General features: G+C 41.4%; 1 protein-coding gene across 2 annotated transcripts in view; it reads right to left on the minus strand.

Annotated features, from left to right (window-relative positions):
- The window catches only part of slc9a5 (solute carrier family 9 member A5), a 279958-nt gene extending 270340 nt beyond the window's left edge, over positions 1-9618 (minus strand). For both annotated transcript variants that reach the window (XM_072547483.1, XM_072547485.1), the window contains exon 1: positions 9190-9618. In XM_072547483.1, coding sequence (XP_072403584.1) covers positions 9190-9472 — 283 coding nt within the window. In that variant the 5' untranslated portion in view covers positions 9473-9618. The remainder of the gene's footprint in view (positions 1-9189) is intronic.
- Between the last annotated feature and the right edge of the window lie 2994 nt (positions 9619-12612).

The following is a 12612-nucleotide window of genomic DNA, read 5'->3' on the forward strand; positions in this document are numbered from 1 at the left end:
CCACCCATTCCCCTACATTTATCCCTTTTACCTAACACTACAGGCAATTTAGCATGGCCAATTCACCTAACCTGCACATCTTTGGACTGTGGGAGGAAACCGGAGCACCCGGAGGAAACCCACGCAGACACAGGGAGAATGTGCAAACTCCACACAGTCAGTCACCTGAATCGGGAATTGAACCCGGGTCTCTGGCGCTGAGAGGCAGCAGTGCTAACCACTGTGCCACAGTGCCGCCCCATAAATTTTCTAGTCTGGGTTTCTATGTTAGCCTGTTTGGCCAAGACTGGGGCACTCTGGGTAGTATCTGTATGTGTTGGCAGGCTTGATCTCTGTATTTTGCAGGCCAGCTTCTGTGTTTTTTATGTGGCCATGCTGTGGGTGAGCAGGGTGGCAGATCATTTCCCACACCTTCAATTCCAAATCGGTCCTGTGCGGAATTTCATTAAGGTACTACGCACATCAATGACTGCACTCCACTTCCAGCTGGGGGGAAATATTTGGGATAAATAAATGTGAATATGATGAAATTTCATCTCTCACCCAGCACAACCATAACATGTGAAAACAGCAACGGAGAACACATCAATTCCCAATGGTGAAATCAGAAGAGGTAAAGAGTTCTGATTTCTATTCCCTGTTTGGCAAGAAAGCCACATTCTTAAGCCTATAAGCTGAGATAAAGATTCTACTGTAGCACAAAACCTCAAATGTTACAAAAGGAACTATTCTATCCATTTGCTCATTTGAGAACCTGAAAATAGGAATGATCAGAAAACATTCACTCTGTCCCATTTTCAGTCAACAGTCTTAACATGTTCCAACATCCTCATTGTGAACAGACTGATACTTCATAAGAAAATATTTCATATCTGCAGTTCCACAATGCTTTACTATATATTTCGACCAGTTTGCATTCTAGAGCAAAAGGCTATATGTTGTTAAAAACAGAAGGCTATATGTTGGCATTAACAGAATGTAGTTTCAAACAGTACAAACTTAAAATAAATTTTAAAAGAACAAAGCTTTCTTTTGTGACTTTGCTCTTGAATATTACTGGACACAGCTGAGGAGTAGTACCCTTTACTGTTGAACAGAGAATGGAGCAAAGCAGCAGAAATAGCAAAGTCAGAGCAATATCCAAGTTTAGATTCATTTCCCATTGGACATTGCAGTGTGATGTCTTTCAATATGACAAAAAATGAAGTTCTAAAAGTACTGGGTTAGAAAGGGAAAGAAAAATTGATTTAAAAGTGAACAGTTGACAATGTCAGTGAATATTATGTGGAGGGGGATTAGCCCTACACTTAGGAATTGAAGCAAAAAACAGGTAGTTGGGTGCAGTTGAAGTGGATTTCTCAAAGGAAGCAGAGAAATGAATTTTTGATAGAGTTCAGGTGCATGTTTTGGAAGAAACATTAAATGAAGAACTCCTTGGCACTCTTCCCAATGTCTGACCAATAGTCACTCCTCGGCCAACATCAGCATGGAAATCAAAGATTATTGAAGGTAGATGGGAATTTGAAACAAAGACACAAGCTATGATCATATTGAATGGCAAGGCAGGCTCAACAGGCTGAATGGGCAATTGCTGTTGTTCTAATTTGAATGCTTATATCACTAAAATAGATGATGATCTGGTGAGCATCACTTGACTGCTTGTGAGACCTTACTGTGTACAAGTTGGCTGCTGCAGTTCTTACATTACAGAAGTGACTACACTTCAATAGTACTTCATTGTCACAAAGCAACTGACAGTCATCCTCGAAGCAGTGAAAAGTGCAGAATGGAAAAAAATGGAGCAGTCGATACCAATATTATAGCAGTTACCTGGATCTAAGAGGAGAAAAGCATCTTATGTGTCTTTCAAAAGATAACTCTTTTCCCTGCATCAAATTTACCCCCTTCCTCTCACTTCTAAAGCCAAGTGCAAAAAGCTCATGGTTAGCATTCCCAACTTAAGTCCTGTGTGTCCCAATATGTCTTCCAAATGACCAGAATCATGTACTAATAGTATACTAAACAAGTGCAATTCTCAGTGAACACTTCCAAAAATTGAAACAATTTAGCACTATTTCAATTTCTTTTAAACACACTAGAGGGCATCGCTAATAGCTTTGATCTAACCAAACTAATTATTTAGAGTTGTGTGGTAGCATAGACTTGTGTTTTGCTCAAAAACAGACACATTCTGTCAAAGATTTCATCCTGCATTCATCAGAGTAATTCGCAAAAATTTACACATTTGTATTATATACAATCATAAGAGAAGGAACAGTAGGCCATTCAGCCCAAGTCTGCCCCAGCACTCTATAATATCATGGCTGGTTTACCCAGGCCTAAACTCCTCTATCATTCCAACTCTTCAAAGCCATAGCCATGGATACCTTGATATTTCAAAATCTACCTCCTCTTTAAATACTTTCAGTGATCTAACCTCCACAACTTTCTGGGGTAGATAATTCTAGACATTCATCACTCTCAGAGAAAAACAATTACTTTGCATCTCAGGTTTAAATGAATGCCCTCTTATTCTGTAACTTCATTCCTGAGTTTGAGTCTCCCCCAGTTGTGGACACTTCAGAACATCCAACCTCTAGAATTTTGTATGTTTCAATATGACCACACCTCATGTTGAGGTCTCTAATGTATAAACTCATGACCTGTTTAGCCACTCTCAAGAAGTCAACCACTTCAATCCAGGAATCAGCCTAGTGAAACTCTTTGAGACTGCCTCAATGCCAATATAACCTTTCTTGAATACAGGGACCAAAACTGTACAGTACTCAAGGGGAGACCTCACTAACACCTTGAACAGTTGCAATAAGATTCCTCTATTTTTAAATTCCAATCCGCTAGCAACAAAGGTCAAAAAATCCATTTGCCTTCTTAATTACTTGCTGCATTCGCATGCTAACCTTTTGTATTTCATGCACAAAAGATTCCAAACCCTCTTTGCTGCACTTTTTTTGGAGTTTCCATTTAAATAGGGAAAATCAAAAGATGCTACCAAAATACATGACTTCATATTTTTCTCCATTAAACGCCATCTGCCAAGATTTTGCTCATTCACTTATAACTCTTGTAAATTCCTTATGATCTCATGGAAACATGCTCTCCCACCTACTTTAGTATCATCTGCAAATTTAGATACACTACACTCTGCCCCCTCCCCCAAGTTACGAACACAGATAATAAATATTTCAGACCCAAGAGTTGAGCCTTCTGCTTCTCCACAAGTTACATATTTTCAACCTGAAAAGGATCCATCAATCCTGACTCTCTGTCTTCCATATGTTGACCAATCTTCGACCCATGTTAATAAATTGCCCCAATACTGTGAGCTCCTATCTCATGCAATAACCTTTTTTGTGGCACCTTACTCACCCTTTTATCACTCTGCTCGTTATATTTTAAAAGATTTTGAGCACATTTGTCAAGCATGATTTCCCTTTCACAAAACCAGGCTAACTCTGTTTTGATCGTGTTTTGGTTTTCTAAATGCCCTACTACTTCTTCCTTAATAATGGACACCAGCATATTCCTAACAGCAGATGCTAGATTAACTGATTTATAGTTTTGTGCTTTCTGTCTCCTCCTTTCTTGAATAGGGCTGTCACATTGGATTCTAGCAAATTGGAAAACCACCAATGAGTCCTAGAAAAGTTTGATCAATGCCTCCATTATCTCTGCAGTAGACAGGCAGAAGGCTGGAAAAACACAGCAAGCCAGGCAGCGTCAAGAGGTGGAGAAGACAACGTTTAGGGTGTACCCAGTTACACCCGAAATGTCGACTTCTCCAGTTCCTGATGCTGCCTGGCTTGCCATTCTCTTCCAGCCTCCTGTCCGTCTGCTTTGGATTCCAGCACCTGCAGTTTTCTTGTCTCCATTATCTCTGCAGCCATTTCCTTTAAACCCCATGAATGCAGACTATTAGGTCCTGGTGGATTTGTCTGTCTACAGTGGCAATAGTTTGTAAAATGCTTTATACCCCATGGTAGAGACTGTTATAAGACTCGTCATCCCATTAGCTCCTTCCTTAACAGTTATCTTGGGAATGTTTATAAAATCCTTCACCATAAAGACTAATGCAAAACATTGGATTAAGTTTTCTGCCATCATCCTGTTATCAATTCCCCCGTCACAAATCAAAGGATCCCACACCCACCTTAGCTACTCTCATATATATATTACCATAAACGCTATTGCTGTTTGTTTTTCTATTTCTTACCAATTTACTGCCTTTCCTTTGAGTTTAGTCAGCCGCTGTTCATCTCTAAAAAAAAATCCCAATCCTCTGACCTATCACAAGTCTTTGTGCTTGTGTATGCCCTAGTTTTTGATGGAATATCCTTTGACTGCGTTTGTTAACTATTAGTGTTTCATCCTTCACATCAAGTCCTTCTTTTGGTCCAGAATCACACCCATTCTTTTACTTGTTATTCCTTACTTTAATCCAAACTGATTCCACATCATGACCTATTATACCTCTATCAGTATTCACCACCACGCTCTCATCTCCCTTTAGTAACAATGCTGCCTCACTTCCATTTACCTTTTGCCTATTCTTTTGGAATGCCAAATATATATAGGAACATTGAGATTCTAATCATTGTGCAACCATGTCTCCATAACAGCTATCAAGTGAAATCCATTTATTTCTATTTGTGCTGTGTCTCTTGTTACAAATAGTGTGCACATTCAAATAAAGAGCTGCAAGCTTTCAATTTTTACCATTACTCCTGATTCGGAGTTTAATTTTTGCTGCTTTCTTGTGCTTTTTTTGTCCCTTTCTGTCAACATTCAACTATTGTTTGCCTCTTTGGTACCCAGCACCTCTGCTCTCTTCTTTTATTTTATTAAGCTTCCCTTCAAATAACAACACCCTGGACAAATTGAGCTTAAAAATCACCGATTATACAATTGACCAATGGACCCAGCATGGCTCCAATGGAACAGCTCTCTCTTTCCCTAGCAGTAGCATCTGTGCCCCATGAATCTGAACCCATTTCTCCCACAGCAATCTTTGAGTCATAAATTTGCTTCTCTAATTTTATTAACTCAGTATCTACCTACATGCGGCTCAGGTATTAATCCGGATTATTACCGTTGGCTCTTAATTTAGCCCCAAGCTGTTTGTTATTCCCTAGCAGAACCTCTTTCCTAGTCCAACCTAAATCGTTGGCACTTACATGGTCAAAAACAAAATCTTTCCCCTCCCATTCCCAAGTTCTTGTCCAGCCCAGAAGAGATGTCCTGAATGGTGTCACCACGTGGGTAACACAGCCTTCAGGATTCTGTCTTTGCTGCAGGGAACAGTATCAAAACCCCCTCACTATGCCATTCCTTATTATTATTACATTTCATTTCTCCCCCCGATCAATTGGTGCCCTGTACCATAGTGCTTTGGTCAGTTTGTTCAACCTCATTGCAGTACCTTTATCCACACTGGAAGCACAAACCATTGGATAATGGCACTGACTGGGGCTTCTCCAAAGCTAAATTCTGGATCTCTATACCTGCCACTCCTGTAATCACAGCATGTCCCTGACTCCGAACCAAATTTGATGCTATTAATCTAAAGGATGTGACTGTCTCCTGAAAGAGTGTCCAAATGCCCTCTCCCATCTATTGCAGTGTCTGTAGCTCAGATTATAGTTCATCAACTCTGAATGGAAATTCCATGAGCAACCAACACACGCCAGATCCCATATACTGCACCTGCAAAAGACCACCAACCTAAACATCTCTATTCAATTTAGTTAAGGAATTTGGATGTTAAATATTTCGAAAGTAGATTTCCTAAATCTGTTGTATTATCATCTTGTCATTTAAAACACTTAACCAATCAAGAAAGACACAGAAAACATAGCCAACAATCGTCTCCCTGTTGTCTTGTGATATCACACTTTAGCCTTGACAGGCACAACAGGTCGAAGGGACTATCTACAAAATACAAGATTTGTTTCAGGAATAATCAAATTAATAATGGTTAGAAATCAGAAAACTTAGGTCATAGAATGAAAACCATATCTGACAAAGTCTAATGTTTGGAGTAGACCTCAAGTCTAGACATAGATGCTGGTTGCTTATTAAGATCACACTGCCAAATACACCTATCCTTCATTTGAATCCCATTATTTTAATTTTGTCCCCTAAATACATCTGAAGTCAAGCAGAATCCACAAAATCAATCACCTAATCAAAGCATTCCATTTTCAAGACAACCTTTCAAATTGTACTACTTCATTAGCAACTTTGTTCAGGTAATGCCTCCACTTACAAACTGCTATCACCATGGCCTCCTTAGAAATTCAGCTCCGCTAGTCTGGCCAGTCCAATCAATCTTTGAATATTGTTCTGTAGGATTCGCAAATACATCATTAGTACCACCTCTATGTCTATGTTTCACAGTACTCTTTTCGAAAGTCTTTTTGATCCTGTCCATTGTCAGACAACTTGGTTACGATCACTTGACTGCAATTATGGCAGGTTATTCATTCTTGATTTCTGCATGAACTTCAACACATTCTATTATTCCTCCTCCTCCATCCTAATTTCTGTTATTAAGTGGTATGGGAAAAATCAATACGCTACAGATCAGCCATCATCCTTTTGAATGGGCACCAGACATAAATGGCTAACTGGCTCACTCCTGTTCCAATGCCTTTCCTCATAGCCACCTTATGTTCCTTATGTCCCACTGCTGTCTATCCAAATGTAACCAATGCATCACCTATGATGCTTTGTCCTTCTACAGTGAAGTTAATTCCACCATGTTCCAACAATCATTAGTGGTTTGTTATTCATCATCCACATAGTGTCCCTATGCAACATGCCCATCAACATGGTACTAACATCTAAACCATGATCTCTTTTCTGCAGTGAATCCGTATATTCATCTTCAAAAAGTTCCATAGCTTTGACCTTCCTTAACTCTTTACAATATCCTCCAGCACTAAATCTCCTCTTCCCCAAATCAATTTTCAATGTTTTCCATTCCATTTCTCCTACTGTTGTTGTTAGGGCAACCACCCTCATTCGCTGAACTTCTGTACCTCCAAAAATATATGCAACATCCATCTGTTTCAACAACAGCTTATACAACACAAATGTAAGACTTCTAGTTACCCTGCCATATATATCCTTCAAGATATTGTTTTTGTTTCCTTAAGTCTATTCGAGAAGGGTTGTAGCATTTTTCTTAAATGTAAGACACTAAAGACAATATGATGTTCATGACTGTAATGGCTGAGTGTCATAAACACTTGCCATTAACAATACTAATGCTATAAGTCTCAGGTCTAACCAGAAGCTTCTCCCCCTGGGTTGCTACCTCTACCCAGGGTCTATGCCTGATTTAGTTTATCAAGCACCTGAAATACTTCTCAACTTCAAAAGATGCTGTCTTAAAATACAAGTTGTTGGTGCATACACAACTATTTCTCAGTCTGGGTCGAAGAGTAAGATGGAGTTTAGGAAAGTACAGTAGAAGGGCTGATCAGGATACAAATGATTGCAAGCTGTTAACCTTATTGTAACGAGAAAGATCCATTAATATTCACTCTGTTGAGTCTTGTGTTCACTTCATTTGATTAACAGCAACAATAAAACATGGCAGATTATGCAGATCAGCTACACAATGCAATGAGCATCAAATAGCAATTTCCCATGGATCTGAACAAATGAGACAACTATAAAACTTCTAAAGACAATTTTCATTTGGGTTTTATACTGGAATCCAAATCAATCCACCATTCTAATTGTTTCCAAGGATAAAGTCTAGAGAATGTGGCAAAATGGTAATGCTCCTATCTGTGGACCAGAAGGTCCGGGTTCAAATCCCACAAGCTCTAGAGATGTGTCATAACACAGCTGAACAAGTTATTAAAAAAGAAGAACTACAGGTTCAGGAACAACAGCTAGAGAGTACAGTCAAGATGATAACAGGGCAAGAGAGGGGGAGGAAGTCAGTGTAACTGAGTCATGTTCCTAGAAGAACTCTGGTACGTGAAACGCACATAAATGCATGATTGCCCAATCAAGTCCACTTTGGGGAAACCAGTCTAATTAAACCACGCTGTCAGAGGATCTGAACTCATGTGTATATGGTTGCTATAACATTACATCAAGGGTTTTGCAGGAAGAGTAAAAAAAATTGAGATGCTATATTTCCTATTGAGAAATGATACAGAACAAACTGTTTCACATCATTATCACTTCTCCAGGCGCCCGTTATTCCTCACAAATCTCAGCCTCTGAAACTACTTGAAATGTTCCTGTCTCCAACAGAAATGGATCATTTTTACTCTACATTACTTTGGTTGCCGTGTTACCTGCTTTTGGGAATCAGAACTTCAACGGCTGAATCGTTTTCAGTGAACATTGAGGCACATCCAGTTCTCAACCTTAACACATCTGTGACAGTAAAATCAATTGTTTCAACAGGTAGCCCTCAAAAAGAATGTGTTCCAGTAACTGATGGTCTTGGTGTTCAGAACACAATGGAAAGACCCATGATTTCATCACACTGGAGAGGAAGCACCATATGGAGAGCCATACTGCAGCTGAATCCTTCTGCGCTGTGTCTATTATTTTTGTTCTAGGATTTAATCTACAGTCTGGGGCAGTTGGATCCCCAGCACCTCCCCCCACCCCCCCCCCGACCAGAGTGCACACACTCCAAATATACCATGTAGGTACATATATTCGTCAATTCCGGCAGCAGCTGAACCTCAGAACACAGCCTCACATTGGCATTCACATCATTATCAAATAGCTATCACAGAATGCAAACACCTGCAGCCAAACAGGTGAACTTTGACAGCCCTTTAGATCCACATACATGATCAGCATCTCTCCCTCACAAACACATTACACAGGTCAAACAGCGCCAGTCAAATTCACTCAAATTAAATTGTAGGGATTAGAATAAACGCTACAAATGAAAATGAACTGAATTAATTAACAGGAGAGTTGCATTAATAGCTGCAGTTCTGTTATCTCTGGAAAGTTGCTCCCAGGAGAGGTAAGCGAACGTATTGAAATGTCTGAAGTCTTTGAACGGATGGATCTGATCACCGGCTATAAGAGTTTTGCTGGGCTTGACTACAACAAGGTCACTGGGTCGAACAGACGAACCTACCGCCTCTCGAACCTTTTGAGCATAATAAGAGTACAGTTACTCACAGATTTTAGCCAGGCTGGCAACCAGAATCCACACAGCAATCAGATAGGGTCCCTGAACATGAACCCATTGCCAGTTCACCATCTCGAAGCCCACAGTGTCGGGTCCGTGGTGACCCTCGGGGGTCTGCATTTCTGCGGGTGACCGGCTTGACTGGAGCTCCGGCCGATGCAGAGGTGAGAGGCCAGCTTCTGGCAGCAACTCTGTCCCCACCGAGGTCCCATTGCTGGCGAGCGAAACCTGCACCGCACGCAGCAGTAACAGCAGCAGGAGGAGGGAAGGCATCGCTCGCTGTAACCCCGGAACAGGCGAGTGACTAAGTGTGTGTTTATCTATGTGTCGTTACAACCTGCAGCCCCGGACAACCAACAGTCCACAACCTGACTTCGTTACCTCAGCCTCCCTGGACTGAGACTTCGCCTTTTTTCAATTGAGGGAGGCAGGCCCGGGGAGCATGTGACCAGCAGGGGTACCCAATGCCTGTTCCTCACCGCCAAGCTGTCAGTCAGAGCTCAGAAAGTGCAGCCCAGTCCCCAGTGTCAGCAGACGACAGGCTTCCTACTCTGTCAGCACTCTACCTGGAGAAGGTGCTCACATTTCAAACCTTCAGGACTGTTCAATCGTTGTTTCAAATCCCAATTCATTTTTGAGTCTCCTTGATACTTAAATTGGCACTTTATTTAAAAGAAAGGTGAAATAACTCCATAGAGGCTGGCACCCCCTCACCCTTAGTTTACACACTGACACTGATCCAGCTCCCTCAGAGCCAGCTCTCAAACTGAACAGGATGTCTGACACTAATTTTCTTTTCTGTCAGTCTGGGCTCCCTGACTCGACCCAGATTGATGGCCTCAATCAGGGAACTCATATTCTGAGAGTTCCAGCAGGCTGACCTCCTTATAATCACTACAAGAGGATATAATGCACAGTGAAATCAAATGCTGCCATTATATAACAGCCTATCCTATCTCTCTGAGCATAGTAGAATTAACTAGATTTATATGCCTGCCAATGTTATGTTATAAAAGATGCTGTGCTGACCAGCTACATTGGTACTTATTTGTACTGTCTCTTTGAATCTCATATGCCATCAATCGTGAAACTTTCCACCTTAATCTCTAGTTAGAGATGATCTACTGTAATTGGTTTGGTTTCAGGGACTGACAATGAGCATGATGATAGTCTTGCTGTCCAGGAGCAGTCACTCATTGTTGTCAGTGGCCCGTCATGTTTCTGGTCAACAATGTTCAGCCTGGCTCAGCACTGCGAAGTGGGTGATGTCATCCTCCTTAATGCAGTATCGACTGTGCTAGGAATATTTATAAAACCTGCTTCTGGGGGAAATACAAGCTCTGCTGAATATAAAATTCTCCTACATATGAAAAGACAAACACCTCCCAATCTATAAAACTCAACAGTCCCACTAGATGGCTGTAATTTTATACATTCAGAAGTGCATGTGATGATAAATACTATGCTCGCATGCATTGAGGCAATGTGCTCACCACAGTTTAAATCTGACCAAGACACTGGCTGAATGGCCTCCAGTGCTGTCATTTTTTAGTCATAGAAATAGGAATGCTGGAAATTATAGATCAGTGAGCTTTACTTTGGTTGTGGGTAAAGTGTTGGAAAGGGTTATAAAAGATAGGATTTATAATCACCTAGAAAGGAATAGGTTGATTAGGGATGGTCAACATGATTTTGTGAAGGGTAGGTCATGCCTCACAAACCTTATTGAGTTCTTTGTGAAGGTGACCAAACAGGTGAATGAGGGTAAAGCAGTTGATGTCATAGAGTCACAGAGTCATAGAGATGTGCAGCATGGAAACAGATCCTTCGGTCCAACCCGTCCATGCCAACCAGACATCCCAACCCAATCTAGTCCTACCTGCCAGCACCCAGCCCATATCCCTCCAAGCCCTGCCTATTCATAAACCCATCCAAATGCCTCTTAAATGTTGCAATTGTACCAGCCTCCACCACATCCTCTGGCAGCTCATTCCATACACGTACCACCCTCTGCGTGAAAAAGTTGCCCCATAGGTCTCTTTTATATCGTTCCCCTCTCACCCTAAATCTATACCCTCTAGTTCTGGACTCCCCGACCCCAGGGAAAAGACTTTGTCTATTTATCCTATCCATGCCCCTCATAATTTTGTAAACCTTTAGAAGGACACCCCTCAGCCTCTGACATTCCAGGGAAAACAGCCCAACCTGTTCAGCCTCTCCCTGTAGCTCAGATCCTCCAATCCTGGCAACATCCTTGTAAATCTTTTCTGAACCCTTTCAAGTTTCACAACATCTTTCCGATAGGAAGGAGACCAGAATTGTACGCAATATTCCAATAGTGGCCTAACCAATGTCCTGTACAGCCGCAACATGGCCTCCCACCTCCTGTACTCAATACTCTGACCAATAAAGGAAAGCATACCAAATGCCGCCTTCACTATCCTATCTACCTGTGATTCCACTTTCAAGGAGCTATGAACCTGCAATCCAAGGTCTCTTTGTTCAGCAACACTCCCTAGGACCTTACTATTAAGTGTATAAGTCCTGCTAAGATTTGCTTTCCCAAAATGCAGCACCTCACACTTATCTGAATTAAACTCCATTTCCCACTTCTCATCCCATTGGCCCATCTGGTCAAGAACCTGTTGTAATCTGAGGTAACCTTCTTCTGTCCACTACACCTCCAATTTTGGTGTCATCTGCAAACTTATTAACTGTACCTCTTATGCTTGCATCCAAATCATTTATGTAAATGACAAGAAGTAGAGGGCCCAGCACCAATCTTTGTGGCACTCCACTGGTCACAGGCCTCCAGTCTGAAAAACAACCCTCCACCTTCACCCTGTCTTCTACCTTTGAGCCAGTTCTGTATCCAAATGGCTAGTTCTCCCTGTATTCTATGAGATCTAATCTTGCTAACCAGTCTCCCATGGGGAACCTTGTCGAACGCCTTACTGAAGTCCATATAGATCTCGTCTACCACTCTGCCCTCATCAATCCTCTTTGTTACTTCTTCAAAAAATGCAATCAAGTTTGTGAGACATGATTTCACACAGACAAAGCCATGTTCGCTATTCCTAATCAGTCCTTGTTTTTCCAAATACATGTACATCCTGTCTCTCAAGATTCTCTCCAACAACTTGCTCACCACTGACATCAGGCTCACTGGTCTACATTTCCCTGCTTGTCCTTACCATCTGTCTTAAACAGTGGCACCATGTTAGCCAACCTCCAGTCTTCCGACACCTCACCAGTGACTATCAATGATACAAATATCTCAGCAAGAGGCCCAGCAATCACTTCTCTAGCTTCCCACAGAGTTCTCAGGTACACCTGATCAGGTCCTGGGGATTTATCCGCTTTTAACCGTTTCAAGACATCCAGCACTTCCTCCTCTATAATCTGGACATTTT

This window comes from Chiloscyllium punctatum, chromosome 26, assembly GCF_047496795.1.
Source record: "Chiloscyllium punctatum isolate Juve2018m chromosome 26, sChiPun1.3, whole genome shotgun sequence".
NCBI lineage: Eukaryota > Metazoa > Chordata > Chondrichthyes > Orectolobiformes > Hemiscylliidae > Chiloscyllium > Chiloscyllium punctatum.